Source organism: Eptatretus burgeri, chromosome 5, assembly GCF_056783735.1.
Source record: "Eptatretus burgeri isolate ZD-2024b chromosome 5, Ebu_testis_v1, whole genome shotgun sequence".
Classification (NCBI taxonomy): Eukaryota; Metazoa; Chordata; class Myxini; order Myxiniformes; family Myxinidae; genus Eptatretus; species Eptatretus burgeri.
Genome location: NC_140965.1, coordinates 99,163,990 through 99,189,973, shown reverse-complemented (window position 1 = coordinate 99,189,973; position 25,984 = coordinate 99,163,990). Strand labels below are relative to the sequence as shown.

Here is a 25,984-nt window from a genome sequence, read left to right as displayed (position 1 = left end):
ACACAAATGTGCATTGCTCATTGAAAACCCTGCTTGCTCATTGAAAATAATGTTTTCATATGTACAATAATTTGCAAAAGATGTATGCACATGGACAAACAAATCTCAAGCAGACAGTGCCTTTCAAAATTAACACCTTTTGTTGCCTTATAGCCTAGAATTAAATCGTATCAACTCAGACTTTTTCCACCTTTATTTACATATCATAACTCACCATTTCAAAGTGAAAGGCAAATTCTACAAATTTGAGAAAATTACTGAAAAATACACAACTAGAATATCTTGGTTGGATAAGTGTCCCACCCCCCCCCCACCCTGAGTTAATACTTGGTCGAAGCATCTTTGACAGCAATTGCAGCTGTGAGTCTGTTGGGATAGGTCTCCACCAACTTTTCACACCTTGTTTGGGCAATATTTTCTCATTCTTCTGCACAAAACTGTTCAAGCTCAGTCAAGTTGTGTGGAGAGTGTTGATGGACAGCAACCTTCAAGTCATGCCACAGATTTTCGATTGGATTTAAGTCTGAGCTCTGACAGGGCCACTCAATTACATTTATCTTTTTGTTCCTCAGCCACTCCAGTGAAGCTTTGGCTTTGTGCTTCGGGTCGTTGTCATGCTGAAAGGTGAACTTCCATCCCAATTTCAGATTTCTTGCAGAGGGCAGCAGGTTTTCCTCCAGGATTTCTCTGTATTTTGCTCCATCGATTGGAAATATGAGTTTTATTCAACTTGCTATAGAAACTTCCCCTTGAAGGAAGTTGTGTTTCATTAAACTTCTCAAATTAATCCATGTAGTCATACGGATATATTCCCTGATTGATCTCTTATCACATCTCTTCTTGATTTGAGAAATGCGATTTAAGTTTTGGTAAGTTTTTCATATTTGATGCTAAGTTAGATATGGACTTGCCATAAACTTGAATGTGTCAAGAAATCTGATATGGGTTCTGGGGGATGTATGAATTATTTTTGTGAATGAGATGTATTTTTGATCTGTGTTAGGAATGGCAGAAATATCTCCAGATGTCTTTGAAAGTTCATTTATAAATAGATGTGTGTCATAGTGAGCGTTGTTGTGAAGAAAGACAGGAATAAAGTTTGGGGGCTTGTAATTAAGATTACAACGGGAATGAGCTGGACCTCTATATTTCCAGTAAGATGACAATGATCCCTAACTTTCACCTCTCCCTCAATTTTCTCTTCACAAATATGACAGATACTGTTCTTTCCAAAGTCCTTTTTCTCTCCCTTTGTTAATGACATTGGTTTATTGGTTTTAACCATGATTTCTCTTAGTCTTATGCAGTCTTTTTCCAATAGTCTTTCAAACTCCTCTGAGGCATCTTCTCCTCTAAAAGTTCTAACTTGTTGTATTCATCACCAACAGATGATTTGATATAATAACAGAAACCACAAGGAGTATGTTTTTGATATTTATTTGTGTGTGATTTATTTGGATTTGGAGAAACAGTATCTATCTTTTCAAGAATACTTTCAAAATCAGCTTATATCACAAACGGATGTTTTATAGATTTGTTAAAATCTTTGAATGATATGTTTGAACCTGCTTTTGGTTAATTGATTACCATTGATTTATGATTACTACAATATTTTGAATGTTGATTTAATCATTCTTTTGTATGAAAGGACTTGAGACATCTCTTACAAGGATACGTTTTACATTTTCTCCAGTATAGTTGTGATTTGGTTAATCTTGATAAATTTTTGATGAAAGCAGAATGTGATTTTTCCTTTGAAGTAAAGTAAAGAAGGTCAATGTGTTTCATCATTTTTATCGTTGTTTGAAATTTTTAATATCTGAACTTTGTTTGTGTCCGTTAATCCATATACATTAACAGATAGATTATTCATTTTCTCAAATTTAGTAATATCTCTCAATGACATTGGAAACTTTAAATCTTTAACATTTAATGTAAGTATTCTCGTATTTCTTATAATGTTCAACCCTTTCAGGTTTCCATTGTGGAGGATGTAAGTGAGCAAGAACAGACCATAGAAAACATTTATTATCTTTGTTTTGAATATTAACAACCGCTTTCTTAAGTTTTATCTCTTTTGCTGAATCAATATAAGAAGAAGCTTGAAGAGGATCTGATTTTAAGATGTGTATATCTAAAAAGATTATTTTTGTCATAGCGAATCCACAACCGACTACAGTGTTATCAACATCTTGTTCTTGTCTCTGGAGTTCATCATAAACATCACATCTTACAAAATCTTGAAATGATGAAACAAAGTGAGGGTTTTTCCGTATATAGGGAGTAGTTTCATTGCCTCCTCTTACCATATTCAATTCTACTCCCATATAAAACTTAAAAGTTTTCATTTCACTTAATGTGTATTTAATTATAGTTTCAATACTTTGTTTAACCACATCAACAGCTTCCATCATTGAAGATGGTCCAGGGTCTTGAAAGTGAAACAATCTTATTTTTATATGTCCTTTAAATGCCCCATCAGTGTTTTCAATGGAGAATTTAGTGGCGCCTTCCCTTTCTTTATTGTTCTTGTGTTTGCGTGATTGAAGGTGTTTATTATTAAAAAAAAAAATTTTAAATATCATTATCACATCTATCACAATGTTTTGTTTCTTGGTCAAGTGGAGATATTTGTCTGAAAAGATTGAATGTGTGTTTGTTGGTTTGAAGGTGTTTTTTTTATAACATATTGTTGTGGATTCGCGCCCGCCGGCGTGCTGACGGCCACGTAACTCGAATCGCGGCACGTCGCCCACCGGACGGACAATCCAGTCGTGACCCTCTCGGACTAACACCGGGAACCAGTCACGGGTGGACCTTTCGGTCTCACCGCGATCGTGCCAATCGGCCCCGCGTGGGATAGGGTTGCTCGCCAAATTCGACCTACCTAAGTACCCACACGGAGGGTAGACCGGGCGATCGCACCTCGCCGCAGGTCGACTTCGGACACGGGCCACTTAAGCGACCCGTTCCGTACTATCGGGATAACCGAGCGGTGTTATTCGTCGACCTCGACGGTTCGATTAATTATCGGGCGTCTTAACCCACGACCAACCCTTTACGTGAAGCAAGATGAGGATTCAATGAAAGAAATGACGAAGCGAAGCGGGAAAACAGTTCAATAATAAGCACATTTATTTCGCGGCACACGGGAAGCACACATATACAATTCCACCAAAAGCACATGGAAAAGAAGAAGACAAAAAGCAAATGCGACAATGCAGATCTAATACCGACTACGCGAGCACACGGCAACACTTATACAATTTTACTTCACAGACGGCGCCGACAACACACATTCCCAAAGCAAAAGAAAAGAGAACCACCCTCCAGGATGAGGGGGTAGGCGGGCCTGGGGCCGAGACCGTGTCGGGCCTACCCGTCTGATGATGAGACGCGGAGCGGCGGTGGTGCCTCAACTCCGCGGGCCTCGCGGACAGTGTCTGGTAGGGGGTGGGAAGGGGGCCCCCTTTGTCGCACTATCTCAGCGCGGGGGGAAACAGGAGGGGGTTGCTGATGCTCGGGGAAAGGAGGATTTCACAAAATCGCGGGTCCCGCGACGAGCGTCTCCACCACGACCTCGGTCGCGCCGCCGGCCTTTCTCTCCGCAGTTCCCCGAATCCGACGCGAGCACCCCCTCGTCCGCCTTCGCCGCCGCCGCCTCTCCACAGCTCCGTCCTCTTCACTCCGACTCCGCGAACTCCCAACTGCGAACTCTTCCTCCACTTCCAACTCAACTCTTCCTCCTGCGAACTGAACTGCCTCGACTGACGAACGCGGCCCCTTATATCCCCCGTGGCCTCGCTCCTTCATCTTTGACCCTCTGTCTCCGACCTTTCACCTCTCTTGCTGGCTCCCCATTGGCCCGAGGAAAAGTGGGCGTGAATGCTTTTTGATCCATGAATTTGCATATAGCGACCGCCCTCCAACGCCCTGGAGGCGGGGCCAAATCGCCCCTCGCTCACCGATTGGACGGAACAAAAGTGGGTGTGAGTCGTTTTTGATCCGTTTTTCTGCGGAAGGTCCGTGATGTTTCTGAACAGGCTGCTCGGTGCGCGCTCTACACGAGTCCAGCATCGGTGCCCACGAGTGGCGCGAGATGACGGGGATGCGATGGTGGCGAGTTGTGACGGTAAAGGTCGTGGCGGTTGTGGTGAAGCGGCGTTGTGGTTGGTGGTTGTTGTTGTGATGGCTGTTGAGACGTGGTTGGTGGTGGTAATAATGGCGGTTGGTCCAAAATAAAGATAGTAAAAGAAAAACGGCTATCCTGAAGAGTCGCAGCCCTCATGAATGACATTTATTCCCTCTAGACAACGGGTTTGGGCCTAACTACACATATACTTACCGAGATATCTCACCTAAGGGACCTGAATGGTGGTTTATGAATTTTGTCAACCACAACACTACCCCCTCCCCTTTTTACAGACTCGTCCCGAGTCGTCAAATTTTCGTGTGCCATCATGTGTAGTTTTCCCCTAGTACATTTTACCTACGGATCCCTGAGTGCGACATTCATGGTATTCGTGTCCCCAAAATAAATAACCTAAGGGCTGAGTAACTACCTAAACAAACTCACTCACACGGACGACTTAAATAAAATTGCCGGCGCTAAGACAAACATGCCGGGGGCGCACTCATATTTACAGTACATCTTAACCTTAACTTACAAATTTTACACTAAACCATGGCCCAGGATCAATGAGCTCTGCCAAAAGAAAGCAGTTAACAGGGAGCCAGGCTGCTCGCATGCAGTCTCTGGCTCAAAACAATGCAGGTGACAGGGAACGTGGCTGGCTGCTCACACGCAGTCCAAGGCCTTCCCTTTTGAACTGAACGCAGTGAACCACAACGGTGCATGGGCTGCACAAACGTAGTCTCCGTGCCAGCTCAAGTGGCACACGCAATGAACACAACGAATGGATGGATGAATGGTTTGAACTGAATGCAGTGAACCACAACGGTGCATGGGCTGCACAAACGTAGTCTCCGTGCCAGCTCAAGTGGCACACGCAATGAACACAACGAATGGATGGATGAATGGTTTGAACTGAACGCAGTGAACCACAACGGTGCATGGGCTGCACAAATGCAGTCTCCGTGCCAGCTCAAGTGGCACACGCAATGAACACTACAAATGGATGGGTGAATGGATGGACGCAAACACCGTGCACGGGCCGCCACTGCAGGCCCGTGTTGTAGCTGCCAACAGGGCAGTTCTCGCAGCTTGCAAACTGTTGCCTTGTGGATCCTGGCGCACATGGAAATGAACAGGGGGGGGCAGGCAAAGCAAAAATTGAACGGGGCTGGTGAACAGGGGCAGTGGGCATGGCATGGCAAAGGCAGCAGGCAAACACAGCCCGCAGAAGAAGGCCGCTACAGGCAAACACAGCCGGCAGACGAACTGGCCGGCACAGGCCTTGAAGAAAACAGCCAGCAGATGAAGCTGGCCAGCCTTTGCCGTTCAGTGGAGGTTGGTGGAGGGAGTGCGGTGGTGCTGGCCACTCAGAAGGCGGGCTCGGACCTACCCACCTGTCTCCCTCCCACCTATCGCCTTTGCCTGTCACTGTACATACCCACTCCCTTAATTTGTCAAACCCCAATTTAGCCCCAACTTATTTTTTTATTTTTCTTTTTTACTTCCCCCCTATAAATCGTCCCCTAACCCCCTTTGCTGTCCTTGTTCGGCTAACCTATCCTGTCACCTAGCCTACTCCCAACCCCTACGTTCCCTTCCCGGAGGGGAATAAGGGAGAGCTAGCGTCCTGTGCCGAGGCCCAACGAAGCCTCAGAATGGCCTCCCCAGAGTTCAGCGATCTATAACCAAAGTGGGTCCAGCGGCCCACAAAGAGAGCGAGGGGATGGATGGTGCGGAGGGGTACACTTCCTAATCTACCCTATCCATTTAACTGTTAAACTACCCCGGGGCTTTCAACAAGCGCCTCTCGCTTAAACTATTGGTTCTAACAACCCAGATTCCCGTCGCCTGTGTTGGTGTCCTCACAATTTCGGGCCTCGCCCCCCAATTTTCTCTCCGTGCCCTCACACGGTCTGGGACACGTAGCTCCCTTTGGCAGGCACGACCCTCTGCCGAATCTCCCGCTATGGCACCCCCGGGCACTACACTGCCTCCGAGCCTACCAGCTCCCTAACACCGGGGAGTGCCCCCCATGGCACCTCCCCTGAAACGCACACGTGGCAGGCTGGCTTCCCAGGCCCCTTTCCGAGGGTCACCCGTGCCCACAACACTGCCCACGCGGCCAATGGCGCCCCGGGCCCCCGCACCAAGCAGGCGCACCCGTGCCCACTACTCTATCCCGGCCCCCCATGGGCCCATGGCCTACCGCGGCCGACGAGCCTGGTGCCCGGGGTACCCACTCAGCGATACTCACCTTTCGCAGCCACGCTCCCAAGCCCGTCAACAGGGCTCCTGCACCCCTCCAAACGGGTTTCGAGCCTACACACCCACCAACAACAAAACGACCTCCATTTTTGTTAATTTAACTAACCCCCTAACTCACTCTACACTGACCCCGGGGGTCCCTTGGGCGGGAGTCACTCCTCCCCCCAATCACTCATCGCACCATGCATTCCCCATTCGCTCCACTCACACAGACCCGCTGGCCTCACTCACTCACCAAGCACATGCTTCCACTTCACCCACCAACTCTTCAACACACTCACCACTGAACCCTGCCATCCTTCTATCTGCATCCTCTCACTAACTCGTGCTCCCAAGTCGTCCCTTATACTATAGCACGTTCCATTTAACACTACGTCGCTAAACTACATCCCCTCTACACATTCACAAGTCTGTCCATGTCCTCAAAATCAAAAAAAATAACTTTCCCAACCTAAATCTCGCTACAATCCCTCTAACTAATCCATTCCACGGGCCCCATGAGGACTTACCCCTGCCCCATGGAGCCGGTCTAACTAAGCTAACCCTTCCCCCTAACTAGTTTCCATCCTGTGCCCCGGTCAAGGGGGTCTTCCACCCCTTGCCCAGGAATCCTGTGCACCCGAAAGTGAGGCTTGCTTTTTTTTTTTTTTTTCCATGCGCAGCACCAGCGCGGCAACTCGCGCACTTTGCACCTGCCCGTGACGTCATGCAGCTGCACGTGTTCCTCGTCCCTCCTTGGACGGCACCATCCGGCAGGGATACCTCTCCTGCCGGATTCCAACCCCACGTGCAGCCATGACGTCACCGTGCGCATAAAAAAAAACACAAGCCCCACGTCTCGAGGGGTTCCCCACGCGAACACATGTGCTTTGCCCGTTGGAGCTTAACACACACGATCGCGTGGAGAACCCGTCCGGTCCAAATCCGTAGTCCTGCCTAAACTTTGTCCGTCCGCGGGATCGGCAAATCCACCGCGTGCGTTTCCGGACCGGGACTTCACTCTCGCAAGTGAGCACGTGGTGGTCTCGTGCGTTGCACAGCACGGACCGCGTGCTCACTGCTAGGTGAACCCGGCACGGTCCCCGAAACAACTACAGCCGCTACCCGGCTTTCTTTCCTTACATGTCTCCGTCGTCGCCTCCATTCCACCCACGCACACCTGCGTGTTACGACGCTCACACTCCACACCATTACATTCACACCGGGAGATGCGGCTGCGTGCTCCCGCATGCCAACCGACATCTCCCTCACATACCGCTCTCTCACACACACGGTCTCCCTTGCATTCGGCCGTTCACTCACGCGTGCCTCACTACTCACACAAACCATACTACTTACACACGCGGGGGCACTCACCCGCGGTGCCTCATCCACACTCCGTGCCTCACTCACACACGCGGGGGCACTCACCCGCGGTGCCTCACTCATACTGGCTGTTTCATCCACACACGGCGTGCTGAGAAGCACGTACTCTGGCACCATCGCCACCACACTACTAACACACGGGGTCGCTTCCACACACGGGGACGCACTCACACCTTGCACCACACACACAGGGACAACTACACTGGGGATTTGTGTCCCCACAAGGGTCTCCGGGGCCTCTATACCCCCCAAGCTCTCCGTGCACCCGTTCGCAGCACTTCTCCCCTCGAACTCGCAAAGCACGACCGAACTCACCTGGTCGTGACTCGCCTCAAGGGGGCATACTCCCTCCCCTCGTTCCTGGAGGAGGCCATCCAGGTGCTCGCACTGGGTCCCCACACGCTCCGCGAGCTCACCCCCATTATCCTCCACTACCTCCGTGTGTGTGTGTGCGTCACTTACCCCGTCTTCATCGTGTAGTCTTCCCTCTATTTTTTCTGTCTCCCGTGTCTCTGCCCACTCAGTCACCTCTTCACCCTTTACCTCCCTTGTCTCAACTATTTTTATTTCCTTTGTCGTCACCTCGTGTCTCGTCTCACACGTTTTGGTCTCCCCATTTAATTTTTCCCTTTCGGTCACCGTCGATTCTTCTGTCACGACCCTCGCCCAACACGCCCCCCGAATTATTTTTTCACCCGCCTCCACCGCGGGCCTGTCAGCCGCTGCACCCCCTTCCAGCTCGTTTGCTCCCACACGTGGAGTCGCCATTCCCAGCTCCCTGGTCACGGCCTTCATGCCCGCCTGCAGGCATCGGCCCATGTTCTGCGTCTCACCCCGTAGCTCTTTCATTTCTTCCTTCATGTTTGTTTCCATTCCGTTCATTTGCTTGTTCATTTCGTTTTTCATTTCATTTGTATTTGTATCCATCTTTTCGTTCATGCCTTTCATTTCGTTTTTCATTTCGTTTTTCATTTCATTTGTATTTGTATCCATCTTTTCGTTCATGCCTTTCATTTCATTTGTATTTGCATCCATCCTTGCTGTCATTGCCGCCAGCATGGCGAATAGCTGGGCCATGTCGGGTGCGCTTGGGTGAGCCGATTCGGCAAGAATCGGGAGGTTTTGGTGGAGAGGGGGAGGGGAGGTGTCATACACCGCGGCCGCTGCCGCACCCATTTCGGCCTCTGGGTTCAGTTGGGCGAGTTCGTTTTCCTGTACAATTAACATTTCCTGCACGGGGATTTCATCCTGAGCCATGGATTCTACACATTCTACATCCATTTCTAATACCCCCGGCTCCCGCTCGCCTTGAGACGCCATCTTGCTTCTCGTAAAGGGTTAATTTAGCTCGCTCGTAATTTGGAGGGAATCGGGGGTCGCTTCTCTCACCCCTGGACCGATTCCCGTGAATTTAATTGGAGACAGGAGAGCCCGTTTTCCCGTTCTCCGATACCAGTGCCGCGAGGAGGGCGATGAGTTTGTATCGCACGACCTGACACCAATGTTGCGGATTCGCGCCCGCCGGCGTGCTGACGGCCACGTAACTCGAATCGCGGCACGTCGCCCACCGGACGGACAATCCAGTCGTGACCCTCTCGGACTAACGCCGGGAACCAGTCACGGGTGGACCTTTCGGTCTCACCGCGATCGTGCCAATCGGCCCCCGCGTGGGATAGGGTTGCTCGCCAAATTCGACCTACCTAAGTACCAACACGGAGGGTAGACCGGGCGATCGCACCTCGCCGCAGGTCGACTTCGGACACGGGCCACTTAAGCGACCCGTTCCGTACTATTGGGATAACCGAGCGGTGTTATTCGTCGACCTCGACGGTTCGATTAATTATCGGGCGTCTTAACCCACGACCAACCCTTTACGTGAAGCAAGATGAGGATTCAATGAAAGAAATGACGAAGCGAAGCGGGAAAACAGTTCAATAATAAGCACATTTATTTCGCGGCACACGGGAAGCACACATATACAATTCCACCAAAAGCACATGGAAAAGAAGAAGACAAAAAGCAAATGCGACAATGCAGATCTAATACCGACTACGCGAGCACACGGCAACACTTATACAATTTTACTTCACAGATGGCACCGACAACACACATTCCCAAAGCAAAAGAAAAGAGAACCACCCTCCAGGATGAGGGGGTAGGCGGGCCTGGGGCCGAGACCGTGTCGGGCCTACCCGTCTGATGATGAGACGCGGAGCGGCGGTGGTGCCTCAACTCCGCGGGCCTCGCGGACAGTGTCTGGTAGGGGGTGGGAAGGGGGCCCCCTTTTGTCGCACTATCTCAGCGCGGGGGGAAACAGGAGGGGGTTGCTGATGCTCGGGGAAAGGAGGATTTCACAAAATCGCGGGTCCCGCGACGAGCGTCTCCACCACGACCTCGGTCGCGCCGCCGGCCTTTCTCTCCGCAGTTCCCCGAATCCGACGCGAGCACCCCCTCGTCCGCCTTCGCCGCCGCCGCCTCTCCACAGCTCCGTCCTCTTCACTCCGACTCCGCGAACTCCCAACTGCGAACTCTTCCTCCACTTCCAACTCAACTCTTCCTCCTGCGAACTGAACTGCCTCGACTGACGAACGCGGCCCCTTATATCCCCCGTGGCCTCGCTCCTTCATCTTTGACCCTCTGCCTCCGACCTTTCACCTCTTGCTGGCTCCCCATTGGCCCGAGGAAAAGTGGGCGTGAATGCTTTTTGATCCATGAATTTGCATATAGCGACCGCCCTCCAACGCCCTGGAGGTGGGGCCAAATCGCCCCTCGCTCACCGATTGGACGGAACAAAAGTGGGCGTGAGTCGTTTTTGATCCGTTTTTCTGCGGAAGGTCCGTGATGTTTCTGAACAGGCTGCTCGGTGCGCGCTCTACACGAGTCCAGCATAGGTGCCCACGAGTGGCGCGAGATGACGGGGATGCGATGGTGGCGAGTTGTGACGGTAAAGGTCGTGGCGGTTGTGGTGAAGCGGCGTTGTGGTTGGTGGTTGTTGTTGTGATGGCTGTTGAGACGTGGTTGGTGGTGGTAATAATGGCGGTTGGTCTAAAATAAAGATAGTAAAAGAAAAACGGCTATCCTGAAGAGTCGCAGCCCTCATGAATGACATTTATTCCCTCTAGACAACGGGTTTGGGCCTAACTACACATATACTTACCGAGATATCTCACCTAAGGGACCTGAATGGTGGTTTGCGAATCTGGTCAACCACAACAATATATATCCATGATTACAAACATCGCAGTACATTGTATTCACCGTATTTATACAACAAAACTTTGCTTAAAATAAAATTTTCTTGATGAAAATTCCGTTTAATTTATCGGTGAATCTGTGCTTGAAACCATTTTATCCTCCAACTTTTTTCACTTAATAAATACAATGTAGCAAGACACAAAAGACAAGTTTCAATCAATCTCTTCATTTGTAAAAGATACTGAGAAATATGTCGAGGATGTAAAATTGAATGAAGATAAATATAACAACTATTGGATAAAAGCAATTATGGTGAATAATATAAGTTCTTCAATTTCTTTCAGTGGAAGGGCTTTTAGTATATCTGGAAGAACATCAATTAAAGTAGCTCTCAAAAGTTTCTCCTCTCCTTCTGGCAATATATTCAAAACCAGAAAAAGCAATGAAACAAGAAAAAGTATCAAAAAAGAAAAAGCTTATGGATGAAGCTTTAGAAAGAAAAGATAAGACCATCTGTAATATGCAAGAAATTTGTATTTTTTTTCAACAACCTTAAAGATGTAAAATCCTGATGAAATAAAGGATGTTAATATATCAGGTGAAATGACATTTCATTCAATAGTAGTTAAGAATCATTTTAAAATCACCTTTAATATCAAAAATGTCATAGTTGAATCTGTTAATGAAAAAAAAGTATATAGATATAGATGGTAATGTTTTTTCTTGTAATTAAATATGAATCATTATTCAACTGAAGATTTTGAAGATTACAAGAGTGATGACAGTATCTCTGTTGGAACAAGACAGTTATGATACCGAGAGGTTGTATTCAAACGATCGTTATGAAAGTAGTTTTATAGATGATTGTGAAAGCACCAATGAAAGTACTGAAGATCATACCGAAGATGAATTTTATTTGAAGTAAAGTTTAACTTTATAAATATGAATAGTTTAAGAGATTTTCAGCCTCTTGAATTTCCTGATTCTCCACATGACAAATTTGAGAATTGTCCTGCGTGTAAAAGACGGGGATTAAACACAGTCAAAAGCCTATAAACAATGTATGTTCTGTGATTATCTTCTAATTAATGATAAAAAATATAAAAAGGAATATAATTCTTTGAGATATACACCAAAAATGAATTACTTTACAAGATTGATTCAAGAAATGAATGTAAAGTATGAGGGTGATAATACACCTTTTCTTACAAATGAAGAGACTGAACAAATGACAACCATGTTTTGTGGATTGATGATTCATATTATTAACGATTGTCATTTTCAGGGAAATATCAACACAAGATATTGTAATATGATATGGAATAGGCAAAGCGTAGAAGCGAACGTAGAATTCTTCTTACATTCGCTTCTTAAATATATCAAATTAAACAGTCTTTTTGCTATAATTTTTCGGACATTTGTGCATAAAACTTGTTCACAACTGTGTACTTGCCAACTATACCATGGTACATGTAAGCGCCGCACAGCTGATGATTGACAGATCTGAGGTCAGTCAGGTGCATAGCAGACGATGCTGCAATTTCCGGTTACTTCGGCCTGGATTCGGGATCAGCGATCAAATAATGTAAATCACGATTAAAAATTATTTTTTGATGATGTGGGAGATATCTTTATTAAAATCAGTGGAGGAAATATACACCATGTCTGATATTTGGGTCTTTCATGTCTCCGACGATGCCTTTATCTCCCAGGACGCATCATTCCCCATGACAAAAACCGGAAGCAAAAAAAAAAAAACCAGAAGCAAAAGGGTCATATTTGTAATGTTAAATGACACTGATTCCAAATTGCCAGGGTATTGTGTTGTTGTTGTTGTTTCCTATTCTCATGTGCACACGTTGAGTATGAAGCTCACTACGTTCACGATAAATAAAATAATGGATTATCTTGAAATTCAACCTGAACTTCAGATAAAACATAGAGTTTCCAAAAAAGCCAATAAAAAAATTAAATACTTGTTTTCCAAATATATAAATGAATGATTTTTTACCCATTTGGGAAAATAAGATAAAATTAAACAACCATAAAAATCTTCCAAATTCATTAAGATGTCCCATAGTTGGTTCAAACAGGCATGTAAAAACTTGCTTACTTTTAAAGATGCTCCTTACTCCCAACTTTCTGGATTATGATAATTTTATAATTTTCACAAAGTCGAGTTTTCAACCTGAGTATCAACTACTCTCACAAGGTTTTAATGCTGGTCTTCAAAAAGAAGATATAATCAGTTTATTTAAACTTCAAAACAAACTAACTGATTCCAACATTGAAGATATAATACAACTATTTTGTGATACACAGAGATATACAAAGAAATCAAAACTGATAACTTGTATTCTTAGTGATAATACAGATGATATACCTTCTCCCCAAGATTTGTATAAATCAAAAAAGAACCTCATTATCTTTGATGATTGTGTTAATGAGAGAAACCAAATGGTAATGGATAGCTACTACACAAGAGGGAGACTTTCTTCTTGTAATTGTATTTATCTTAGTCAATAGTACTTTCAACTCCCTCGTCACTCAATAAGAAACAATGCTAATACTTTTATTTTATTCAAGTTAAATTCAATAGATACAAACAATTTTTGCAGAGAAAATTGTTCTACATTATGTCATAAAAAAGGAATTTGGGGATTATATGAAGCACATGACTGAAAAATATAAATATATTGTTGTGAAACAAGATGAGATATTAAGGGATAATTTTTTTATTTTATAAACAATTACATATATAAATGACAACTATTATTATAAATCTTGTGGGTAAATCTACTTCTGGAAAAAAAACTTTCATAAATCAAGGTTCTTGTAAAGTATAAATGAAAATACTGTAAATTTGCTTAAAAAGCACCATGTAGTTCGTATTGTATCAACAACAACTCGAGCAATAAGACCTGGAGAAGTAGAAGGTGAAGATTATTACTATATTTCAGAAGAGGAACATATGCGATTGAGGAATGAAGGTCAAATAATTGAGGAGGTTTCTCTTGGTACAACAAAATATTCACATTGTAAGAGTGAGTTAAAGAAACTAAAATCTGGTGGTCTTGGGATATTAGAAACTAATCCAGAAGGAATGAGACAAATTATTAAGCCTCTGAGTGGTAATGGGGTCAAGATTTTATCATTCGGTTTTGATGTTGATGAAGAAACCCAACACAAACGTATGAAAAGCAGAGATACAAGTATTAGTGAAGAAGAAATTACAACTCGTATTAATGTTAATAAAGAATTTGATGAAATATTTAAAGAAAATGATTTATTTGAACACATCTACTTTAATGATGAAGAAAAGGAAAATTTCCCTGTTGACCTTTATAATTCAGTGAATAATATTTTCTAGAAATAAATGGATGCGAAAGAAAGAGCAAGAAGATTTAAGGAGCATCAAGAGTTGGTTTCAAAAGTTGTAAAGCAACAGGAAGACAAAAAGAAGAAACGCAGACAGAAACTAACGGGTGAAGAAGCATTTGAAAGAAAACAAGAGAAATTTTTTTTAACCACTTTCAAAAACTTCCCAAGAAAAAATTATGGATGCTTTCACAGTTCCCACAATAGAATATACTCCTAAAAAACTTCAAATGTTAAAAGATTTCAGTCACTATGAAGGAGGATGAATTAGGGAATATCAGAGAATTAGAATATGATGATGGATTATTTCAACAACTGGAAGAGATTAATCAACCCCCTGATTATATTGTGAAGGCTCTTCAAAAAATGAACATTCAACGGATTCAAAAACCAAAGCAGGACTCATTCCAACAGAACAACCAGCAATATTTCATCTTGTTCAAGAAAAGGGATTGATATTTAATGATGAATTAAGGTTCTTTAGTTCTGCTCAACCCCCTGTTAAACTAACTCCGAGATTAATGTTTCTTCTAACAAAAGATGGAAAACAAGGTTCAACTGTGAGGGATGAATCAAAGTATTTTGATAAACCATTGGAAATAAAAATAAGGATTGTATAGCACATATTTATCTGCTGGGCTCTCTTAATTATAGGGTTAGTCTATCTGGTAAAAGTAGGAAGAATGAGAAGGAGAAACACATTATTCAGGCTTTAAGTATCCTTGGTTCAGGTGTTAGTTTTCTTCCAAATGACCCATCACAATGAGTTAAAAGACTGTTATTGCTGTTAGGTAGTAAGAAGGCTGGAAATAACAATTGTTTTAATGAAGCATCAGCCATTTTAGACCAGTTGATGAACATGAAAATAATTAATAAATGTCAATACAAAGACATTTTATCCCATATTAAATAAGATGAGAAGCACAATCCTTAGTTTTAATTTCACAAGTGACCACACATCTTCATTCCCATACCCACTACAACTTGACGCAACAAAAGAATATGAGGCATCTTTATTGTCCAAGGAAACTTATAATACCTTATTTAATATCACCGAGAAAATGACAAGTTTAGTTATAATCCGGGAAGTGGATACAAAACGACAACAGTTTCACCCAGAGCACATGAGATTTCTCAAATATCTTCCAAAATTGCTCGACTTATGAAAGAACAGGGTTATGAACCAAAAAATATTGTTATAGATATTCAAAAACATACTTCAAAATCAACGATTAAACTTAAAAATAACTACAAGGTTGATTTCACAATTGACAATTCATTTAGAGAGTTATTGGGTTTCTCCTCAAAAAAGATTGAAACTAATGGGACGTTTTACAGTGATAATGTCATTCAAATATCCTCAGGAATAAATTCGGTATTAATTCACTGTGATTTGATTGATGGTGCTTATAATGATGGAATAAGAACAAATACAATATTTTCATTCAGTGCATACTCAACCCCAATTGGTTATAAATTCAATATGGAACCCAAAAATCTGGTTTATCTACCTGTGTCAGGAAAAACCATATACAGAGTAACGTTTAGGATAACCGACCAAGATAATCACGATTTATTTTAATGGAGAAATTATATCCATCAGAATTCACCTACATGAAGTTTTCCAATAAATAAATACGATGGTTATTATGAGGAAACACGAGTTTTTTTTTTTTTTTTTTTTTTGTATACCTTGGTCGAGGCTCGTATGAGAGCGAACACACAACTCACAGCAAGGAGGCATGAGACAAGAGGGGCGGGAGTGGAAGGGACAAAACATTGGGGAACAGACACAGGTGAACTGTGGAAGGGAGAGGGATGGGGATGGGACGGGGAACATGGCGAGGAGAAGATGGACATTACAGGGACTTTCAGGAAGGAAAGCAGGAGAATTGAAGGAAGTGGGCTTGGGTGGATTATCGGGGGTAGAAAATATCGAGGATTTGGATGGGGGAAGATAAGAGGTGGTGGTGAACAGCTGTTTTGAAAGCCTGGAGGGAAGAATGGGAAAGAATAGAGTGAGGAAGTTTATTCCAAAGGCGGGAAAAAAGAGGAATGAAAGAGTGAAGATGAGCAGTGATTCGTGATTTTGGTAGTTTTACCAGAAGGGGGTTGTTGGCGGACCTTGAGCGCCCTGTGGAAATGTGGTTGGGACAAATCGCAGAGAGAGCAGGGGGGGCAAGGCTGGAGAGGAGTCGGTAGAAGACAGAAAGACCACCGACTAACCTGCGGTGATTGAGTGAGAGGCCCAAAGACTCAGCTTCATTGCGGGAGATGCCAATGATCTTAAAAGCCCTGGTTTCGACAGCGTGAAGTCGAGAAAGGTGGGAGGCAGGAGCACCAGCCCAGAGGGGAGAGCAGTACTCCATCAGGCTACGGACAAAAGCTTTGTAAGTGGTCAGGAGCTCAAGAGGGCCGTGGAAGGACTTTGCACGACGGAGGATTCCCAGTCGGCGACTGGCTTTTGAGGCAAGGTTGGAAATGTGACTTTCCCAGGAAAGGTCATGGCAGATAGTGAGACCCAGAAGCTTGAAAGAAGACTTCTTCCAGAGGATTGTTGAGAAAGTGGATGGGGGGGTTTTGTAAACGGTCCTTTCGAAGAGACATAGTGAGAGTGTGAGATTTGTCTGGATTGAAAGACATGTTCCACATGTTGGACCAGTTTGTGATTTTATCCAGATCTGCAGTGAGCGAAGAAGCTGCTGCTTGCCGGTCTGAGGGATGACAGATGGTACGGCAGAGGGTGGAGTCATCGGCAAAGAGAAATAGAGGATTTTCCAGAGAGTCCGAGAGATCATTGATGAAAACCAGAAAAAGAACAGGGCCCAGAACGCTACCTTGAGGAACTCCAGCCTGCACAGGAAGAGGGGATGAAAGAACTCCATTTAGGGCCACACGTTGACTGCGACAGGAGAGGAAGTCTGCGAGCCATGAGTGGAGATGGCCTTGAATACCATGGGAAGAGAGTTTGGTGAGTAGGGCAGGGTGCCAGACTGTGTCAAAAGCACGTGATATGTCCAGGGATACGGCTCGGATTTCCTGTCTGGCATTGAGGACCTCCATCCATTGATGGGAGAGCAGTAGCAGCATATCCAGGGTAGAGTGACCTGGTCTGAAACCAAATTGATGATTGGAAATCAAGCCATTGGAGAAGAGGAAGGATTTCATGTCTGAAGCGATGATGGATTCCATAACCTTGCTGATGATTGGGAGAAGGCTGATTGGTCTGTAGTTACAGGGATCTGTTTTTGCACCTTTTTTATGCAGGGCAGTGATGTTAGCAGATTTCCAAGCAGATGGCAGATGACCTTGGGAAAATGAGAGGGTGAATAGAACAGAGAGAGGGTGAGCAAGAGCAGAAGAGCAGGCTTTGAGGACACGTGGGCTGATGCCGTCTGGACCGGTTGCAGAATCTGACTCGAGGTTTGAAAGCAAGCTCTCCACCTTGTCAGGAGAAAAGGATACAGAGTCCAGGGACAGTTTGGTGCGACTGGGTAAAGTGGGTAGAGATAGTGATGGGTTTGGGACACAAGATTTAGCTGAAAACACCGAGTTTAGACATTCAGCTTTATCACGTGTGGAATCAGCAGTGCGGCCATTTGAGGTAAGGGAGGGGATGGAGGGGGAACATACACCAGAAACAGATTTGATTAAATGCCACCAGGATTTTGAGGAGGGAGAGAGGTTTGAGAGTTCAGACTTGAGATGAGAAAGATGTTGTTTTCTGGCTCTCCTGAGGGTAGATACACACTTGTTCCGAGCTTTGTGGAAAGAACTGAGATTGCCCTCAGTTGGGTTTGCTTTCCATGAGGCAAAGGCAAGTTGTTTCAGGACAACTGCCTCGCCACAAGCTTCAGTACACCAAGGGCGGGAGGAAGGGTAAGACAACTGAACACGAGAGGGGATAAATCTGTGCATGAGGGAGAGCAAGTTTCTTTGAAAGAATTCCCAGGATGAGTTGATGTTTGAGAAAGTAGTGATAGGAGACCAGTCTGTAAGTTTGATGGCTGCTCGGAGACCCTGCCAGTCGGCTTGAGTGAAATGCCAGACTCGACGGCGGTGAGGTGGTTCTCTGATAACAGCCAGAGAGATGTCCACTTTAACAAGGACGTGGTCAGAAGAACCAATTGGAGCGAAGGAAGAGCAGCAGATATTGTCAGGGAAATTTGTCAAAATCAGATCCAGAAGAGATGGAGTACCATTGGTTGAGATCCGGGTCGGGAAGTTGACCGATTGAGTCAGTCCCAATGAGTCACAGAAAGCTTTTGCTGATGTCCCATGGCAGGTGAGAGAGGTACCCACACCTAGCCAACTGGCGTGATGACAATTGAAGTCGCCACATAAGAGGAAGAGAGAGTTTGGATGAGAAGATAGAAGATGGTCCATGTTTTCGGAGAGTGAGGTGTAGATGGAGTCATCACTGTTCGGTGGACGGTACAGTACACATATAAACATGAGGTGGGAGTGGAGGGGAAGCCGAAGCCAGAGGTATTCCTGGGGGTGTGGGGGAGTGAGAGCAGTGCAGGGAGAGTGAGGAATAGAATCTTTGATGAAGAGAGCAATACCTCCACCAGGACGAGGCTCAGGTCTGTCATACCGTAAGAGGGAGTAACCAGGGAGAGATACTTGGGAATCAGACACGTCTTGGGAGAGGAAAGTTTCTGTTAGGCAGATAATGTCTGGTTTGTCAGTGGCAACCTGCATGGAAAGATCTGAAAGGTTTGAGCGAAGGCCCCGGATATTTGAGGTCCACACTTTTAATGAAGAGGTAGGGGAGGAGGCTTTGGGTGCAGGAGGTGGAGGAGGCGGGGGAGGATAGGACGAGGGACGAGGGGGGGAGGTAAGGAGGGTTGCTGAAGGAGTGTGGGGTATTGCAGAATAGCGAGGGGAGGGGGCCGAATGAGGAGGAGAAAAGGCTCTGTGGTGCTGGGAGAGAGGGGGGACAAGAGACAAGGAAGATGGCAGTTGAGGATTTGAGGAGATGGAGTGAAGAGATGGAGGTGAGAGGGCAGTGGAGGGAGGCAGGTTGGTGGATGAGAGGGGGGCAACTTCGAGAAGGAAGAGTGAGGGAGATGAAAGGTGGGAGAAAGGTGAGGGGGAATTTTTGAAAGAGGAGAGAGGGAGGCTTGGAGGGAGAAGAGTGGGATGGTTGCTTTGAGAGTGAGAGTGAGGGGTGAGGGGGTGAGTTGGCACTGAAGTTGGAAAAAAGAATGGTTGATGGAAAGCGAGCATCCATGGCAAACTGTGGTTTTTAGAAGTTTTAGGTCAGAGATGCGATTTAACACAATTCTTGATGGATGCAATGAAGGCGAATTCAGAGCATGGAGAGAAGAAGCGCTGTAATAGTTGGATTTTTTAGGCAAGGAATGAAGGAGAGGTCGAAATGAGAGCAGTCTGTTAAAATAGCAGAAGAGTAGTGCATTGTGAAACAGTAAAGAGTACCACATGTGTGAGAGAGGAAGATGAAGCATTATAAGATCGTTTTTGTTGTTAATATTAATGTATGAGAGAGTTCAACAGATTAGGTCATGGAAGTGTAAAAAAAAAAAAAAAGAAATCGAGGAAGACGAGGAGGAAGTTAAGAGGAAGAAGAAGTAGCAGAATCGGGAGAAGGTGAGCGTGTTGTTGTTGTTGTTGGGTATTTTTTTTTTTTTTTTTTTTTTTTTTTTTTTTGAGATGAGAAAGATTAGTTGGGAGAATGGGGGATGTTTGGAAAGTGGGGAGGATGAAAATTGAAGGTAATGGGGAGGATAGAAATTGAAGGTAATGGGGTGAAAAAACAAACAAACAAACAAACAAACAAACGAACAAAAAAAAAACGATCGAACACCGAGTGGAACCGGTAGGCCTCAAGCCTAGGACTAGGCCTCAAACACCAGGTAAGAACGTCGACATAAATACTCACAAAATAGCACGATTTTTGAAACAAAACCGAACTCGGAACACACATTAACATGTAGGTGAGAAAATTAAACAGTTAAAACGGGACAAATAACAACCGGAACTTAACTTTGAGGACGTCAGCAGGGAGCCCCGAAGGAGACCTCTTGCCGCTCAAAACCGGAACCGGAAGTGATCGGAACCGGAAGTTGGGAAAATATAAAATAATTACAGGGGATGGGATGTTCCTTTACCCATACTGCAAGGGTGAAGGTATGTATCTTGGCAGAGGATACTATAAACCTAAGAGACAAAGGGGTGTAGGACATCAATTTAGACAAAAGGAGATGGGATAATTGATACTCTAATGGATATAGGTTCAACTATTCTTAAACATAAAGACCTAATTGGTTCAACTGCTTCTGCTGTGGGAAATGTCGCGGGTGCTATAAAGAGTATAAAAGATACCCAAAAGGAATCTCATAAATTGCAAGCAATAAAAGAAATTAAGAAAGGCAAAACTCAGTTGTCTCCCCAAGAACGACAGAAAATAATTCAAATACTTGGGTCAGGGTTTCAAAAGTTTTAACATCTTTTTTCCTAAATAAATACAAGTATGGAAGCAATTGATAGTATCTATGATTTGGATGATACCATTGTCACTAAAAAAGAAGATTACTTCAAGGTAAATGCAATAACTGGAACAGACTGGAATGCAAATGGAACAAAAAGTTTTGAAATAAATCATCAACAAACTTATTTGAATCCAGCCGAAAGTTTCTTGCTGTGTAAATTTACATTCACTAAGGCTGTGAATAACACAAACGCTACACTCGTGAATGATTTCTTCTGGAAAATGTTTGATAGTGTTCGTTTGTACATTGGAACACAAGAAGTTGAAACGGTTGATTATGTCTCTGTTACATCTGAGATGATGAAATTTACACTATATTCGTTTAGTGATAGAATGGGAAAGGGAGCTGTCGAAGGTTTTATTTCTGATATGGCAACGGGAGCAAGAGATGGAGGAGAGGGAGAAGAGAGAGTAGGAGGACAGGGAGAAGAGAGAGAAGGAGGAGAGGGAGAATGAGGAGAGGCAGAAGAGAGAGAATGAGGAGAGGGAGAAGAGAGAGAAGGAGGAGAGGGAGAAGAGAGAGAGAAGAAGGAGAGGGAGAGGGAGGAAAGAGAGAGAATAAATAAATATAAAAATATGGAAACCAGTGAGATTATAAAAAGATCAAAGGTATTACAGAAAATAAATAAATCTCAATGCACTGAGGAGGAAAACAAAGAATTGGCAAGTCTATGAGAAATATATGCCTCAAGACTATTAACATCGGTTTCAGGGAGAAGATTTCAACGAGAAAGTGGAGATGAAGAAGAGAAAGAAGGAAAAGACTATATTATTGATGATGTTGGTGTAATTGACTTTCATGAAAGTTTTACATTATTTTTCTTAAATAAATGGAGGAGAGAGTGAAGACATTTCTCAGGATTCTTTATGTTTTAAAAATTAAGATTCAAATGTGCATGTTGGAAACTAAAAAGGTTTTCGCACTCTGTAGGAATTTTTCACTTAAATAAATGAGTTATTCTTTAAAATGTAAAAAGAAAACCAAGAGATAAAATATCTCGTATGTTAACAGTAAAAATAATAGGGTTATACAAAAAGGTACATGTTCGGTGTGTGGCTCAAAAAAGAGTGAATTCATCACCAAACACAAACGGGGAGGAGATATACAAAAGTTTTTCTCAGAAAGTAAATTTACAACAACTGGAATACCAGGGGAATTACATCTACCAGGATAATCTTTCTGTGGTCCAGGAACAAACTTGAATAAAAGATTAGATGAGGCAGACAATCCTAAACCATGGAGTAAACCATCAATAGGGTTGATGAAGTGTGCATGAGGCACGATGTTGATTATGGAAATAACACAACGTTGGAAGAAAAACACGAAGCTGATGGAGAAATGTTGTATAATTTGTCTCTGATACAAAATCCAACCTTGAGAGAAAAAGTTGATAGGTTCATCATGAAGATGATCAGTGCTGAATTGAAACTTGGGCTTGGAAATTCAAAAAAACTTATAGGCTCTAATGATGTCATTAAGATTGAAGAGCAATTAGCTGATGAATTACATAAACCAATAATCACAAAGTTTCATACAAGGAAGGTTTATTCCAAGGAAGTTGATAATATCTGGTCCGCTGATTTAATTGAACTCAATTATGATAAGGGGTACAAATATGCTTTAACCGTTATTGATTTGAGAAGTAGAAATGCGTGGGTTGTTCGTTTGAAAAACAAAACAGGTAATACTCTTATGTTAGCTTTCAAACAGATATTCAATAAAAGCAAGAGAAAACCTATAAAATTGTGGACTGATGAGGGTACAGAGTTCTACAACAAAACATTTATGAATTTTCTTTAAAATAACATTACATTTACAGCACCTTTAATGAAGGAAAAGCAGTTGTTATTGAGCATTTTAATCGCACTTTCAAAGAGAGACTATATGAAAAATTCACTCAACTCGGTTCTCAACAATGGTTATCTTTAATTCAGGACATTGCAGATAAGTACAATGACACAATTCATACCTCAACGAAAACTAAGCTGTCAGAAACATTTACAAAATTAAAATATGAAAAAGAGATGAATGTCAGAAAGCCCAAGTTCAAAGTTGGTGATATCGTAAGAATATACAGGTGGAAATCTCATTTTGAAAATGGTTATACCAAGCGATGGACAAATTAACTTTTTTAAATTGTTGATATCGTTGGTACAGTTCCTTGGACTTACAAATTATGTGATTTAAAGGGGGAAGAGATTTTATGTTCATTTTATTCACAGGAATTACAAAAGACAAAGATAAATTGGTAATTTTTTTGGCTCCGCCCCTTTTTGACTCCGCTCACACAAGCCACATCCATGCAAACCCCACTCACAAAAGCCACATCCACACAAGCCCCACCCACATAAGCGACATCCACGCAAATCCCACCCACATAAGCCGCATCCACATCCATCATATCCACATAATTAGTGATTAGTTTATTAATTCCCACACACAACATGTTTCTTCAATTAAAAAATTGCTCCACCCACAAAAGCCACATCCACACAAGCTCCACACACACAAGCTCCACCCACACAAGCCCAACCCACCCAAACAAGCCCCAACCACACAAGCCCCACCCACCCACATAAGCCCCACCCCCATGTGCACCCCCACCTTTGACCCACCACCTCCCTCATCCCACCCCCACCCTTCCCCACACACGGGGAGGGGAGGGGAGAGGGATGAGGAGGGTGGTGAGACGTTGGGGGAGCGTACCTGCCCCCCAACCCTGACAGAGACACAGACACATACACATATAAACACACACACACACACACACACACACAAATACACACATGCGCGCGCGCACGCACGCACGCACGCACGCACGCACGCACACACACACACACACACACACACACACACACACACACACACACACACACACAATTTCTCACCTTTGACTCGACTCATTCAAAATTCAGAGGACATGAAATGACTTCTTGCCAGCCAACAAAAATATCATTCAATTCTTTTATGAATGATTGAATGTCTTCAAGGAAGTCATTCATTTTTAGCCACTCATCGTGTAATTCAAAGGCCTCCTGTTCTCGATCAGTTATCAACGATGTTCTTATTGGAGACATGTTAGAAAAAGACACAATAATTATTGGTTGTCTAGTGATTTAATTCTGTATAAAACAACAAATAATGAATTGGGTTAAGGATCTCACCTGTCATCTTGTGAAAACGATTGTTCCGCAAGGTCGGAGAAATTATCTGCACAATCCATTCCCTAAATAAAACACTCGGCACACAAGTTGGTTTAAATAAGCAACTTGATGACGTAATGGGAGATTTCACAACAATGGTTTTTTAGGGTGTGTCCCACATAGGAAATGACTTCGGAATTTTTTTGGCTTGGTTCGGGCGAGGCAGCTTGGCTGACTCCAGACTGACTCGTTTTAACACGAAAATGAAACATCTTGCTTTGAATGATTTTGAGAAAAACCTATGTTTAAAACTTGTTTAAACTTCCCTTTCTTTCATGCTTGAAGAGATAAAGTGAATATATTCGATGGAAATGAATATTATAAGAAAATTAAGTTATTCCCTAAAGTGGAACATGAAGAAATATTTGTTGGTTCGCTCTTTGAGTTGAAAGAAAATATGAAAGGGAAGAAGTGCTTTAATCAGTAAGTCGCAATCTTTCACAGTCTCAATTTTACATTTGCTTGTATGGGAGGGAAGGGGATAGGTGGGGAGAAAATCAGTCTCAATTTTACATTTGTTTGTATGGGAGGGAAGGGGATAGGTGGGGAGAAAATCAGTCTCAATTTTACATTTGTTTGTATGGGAGGGAAGGGGATAGGTGGGGAGAAAATCAATCTCAATTTTACATTTGTTTGTATGGGAGGGAAGGGGATAGGTGGGGAGAAAATCAGTCTCCTATTTTGGGCTTTTGGGGCTCGAGTCAGAAAGTTTTTCCCTTTTCCCCCATTCATTTGAATGGGAGTCCAGAAACCCCACTTATCATCTGCTGGCATGTAGCTCTTTCAACGTTTCCATTGGCCTCTTGGTGGCCTCTCTGATCAGTCTCCTCCTTACTTGGTCATCCAGTTTGGAGGGACGGCCTGATCTAGGCTGCGTCATGGTGGTGCCATATACCTTCCACTTCTTAATGATCGTCTTAACTCTGTTCCAAGGGATATTCAAGGCCTTTGAAATATTTTATACCCATCCCCTGATCTGTGCCTTTCCACAACTTTATCCAGCGGGTCTTTTGAAAGCTCCTTGGTGCTCATGGTTGAGTCTTTGCTGTGAAATGTACTACCCAGCACAGTAAACATACAGGAACAGCTGATTTTATTCTGAAATAATCAGAATCACTACAATTTAACACAGGTGGAGGCCTGGGATCTATTGAAATCATTTTGAAGATGATTAGTTACACCTGCGATAATGTACAATTGCTATTATAAGGGGGTGGACACTTATCCATTCAAGATATTCTAGTTTTGTATTTCAAGTTAGTTTTATGAAATTTGTTTTTCACTTGAAAGTTGTGGATTATGATGTGAAAATAAAGTTGGAAAAAGTCTGATTTAATGAAATTTAATTCCAGGCTAAAAGGCAACAAAAGGTGAAAATTTTGAAAGGGGAAGTAGACTTTCTATAGGCACTATATATTCATTGCTTCTTGAGTCTGCATGCATCATGTGCTTCTAAGGGATTCCCAGGTGCCAGAGAAAAGGGTACACGGCATGTGAGTGCCAAGAGGGCACATTGTGGGTGTCAGGACGGGTCCCACAATTAGTTATGGAGTGTGGGGAAGACCCTTCAGGTCAATCCCAAGGTCTTTGATCCCATGGTGAGCCTTGGCCAGATGAGGAAGTTTGAAATGGGGTCACACTGCCAAGGCAGCCTTTTGTGCTGGGCTGGAGCACAGAAAGGCCATGCCCAAATTCTCAGGATGAGCTGAGCATGAGGTAAGCATTGCGATCACTGAGAATTTGATGAAAATAGAACAATAAAATGGAGCGAGATTATGGGCTATGCATATGCTGTGACTCAGTAATACGGGATTGGTAAATTCATTTGAAGCAAAATGTAATAATATAGTTTGGCAATGACATTGATGAGGCAAATTGTAAGCTATCTCATGATAAAATAATGAATGTGCCATACCTTCGTGATCTCC

At 43.7% G+C, this 25,984-nt stretch overlaps 1 protein-coding gene across 5 annotated transcripts in view; it reads right to left on the bottom strand.

Moving 5' to 3' along the window:
- LOC147027037 (bifunctional 3'-phosphoadenosine 5'-phosphosulfate synthase 2-like) overlaps window positions 1-25,984 on the bottom strand; it is a 100,935-nt gene that overhangs the window by 23,470 nt on the left and 51,481 nt on the right. For all 5 annotated transcript variants that reach the window (XM_085883128.1, XM_085883129.1, XM_085883130.1 and 2 more), the window contains one exon: window positions 25,972-25,984. This exon is cut by the window's right edge and continues 101 nt beyond it. In XM_085883128.1, coding sequence (XP_085739254.1) covers window positions 25,972-25,984 — 13 coding nt within the window. The remainder of the gene's footprint in view (window positions 1-25,971) is intronic.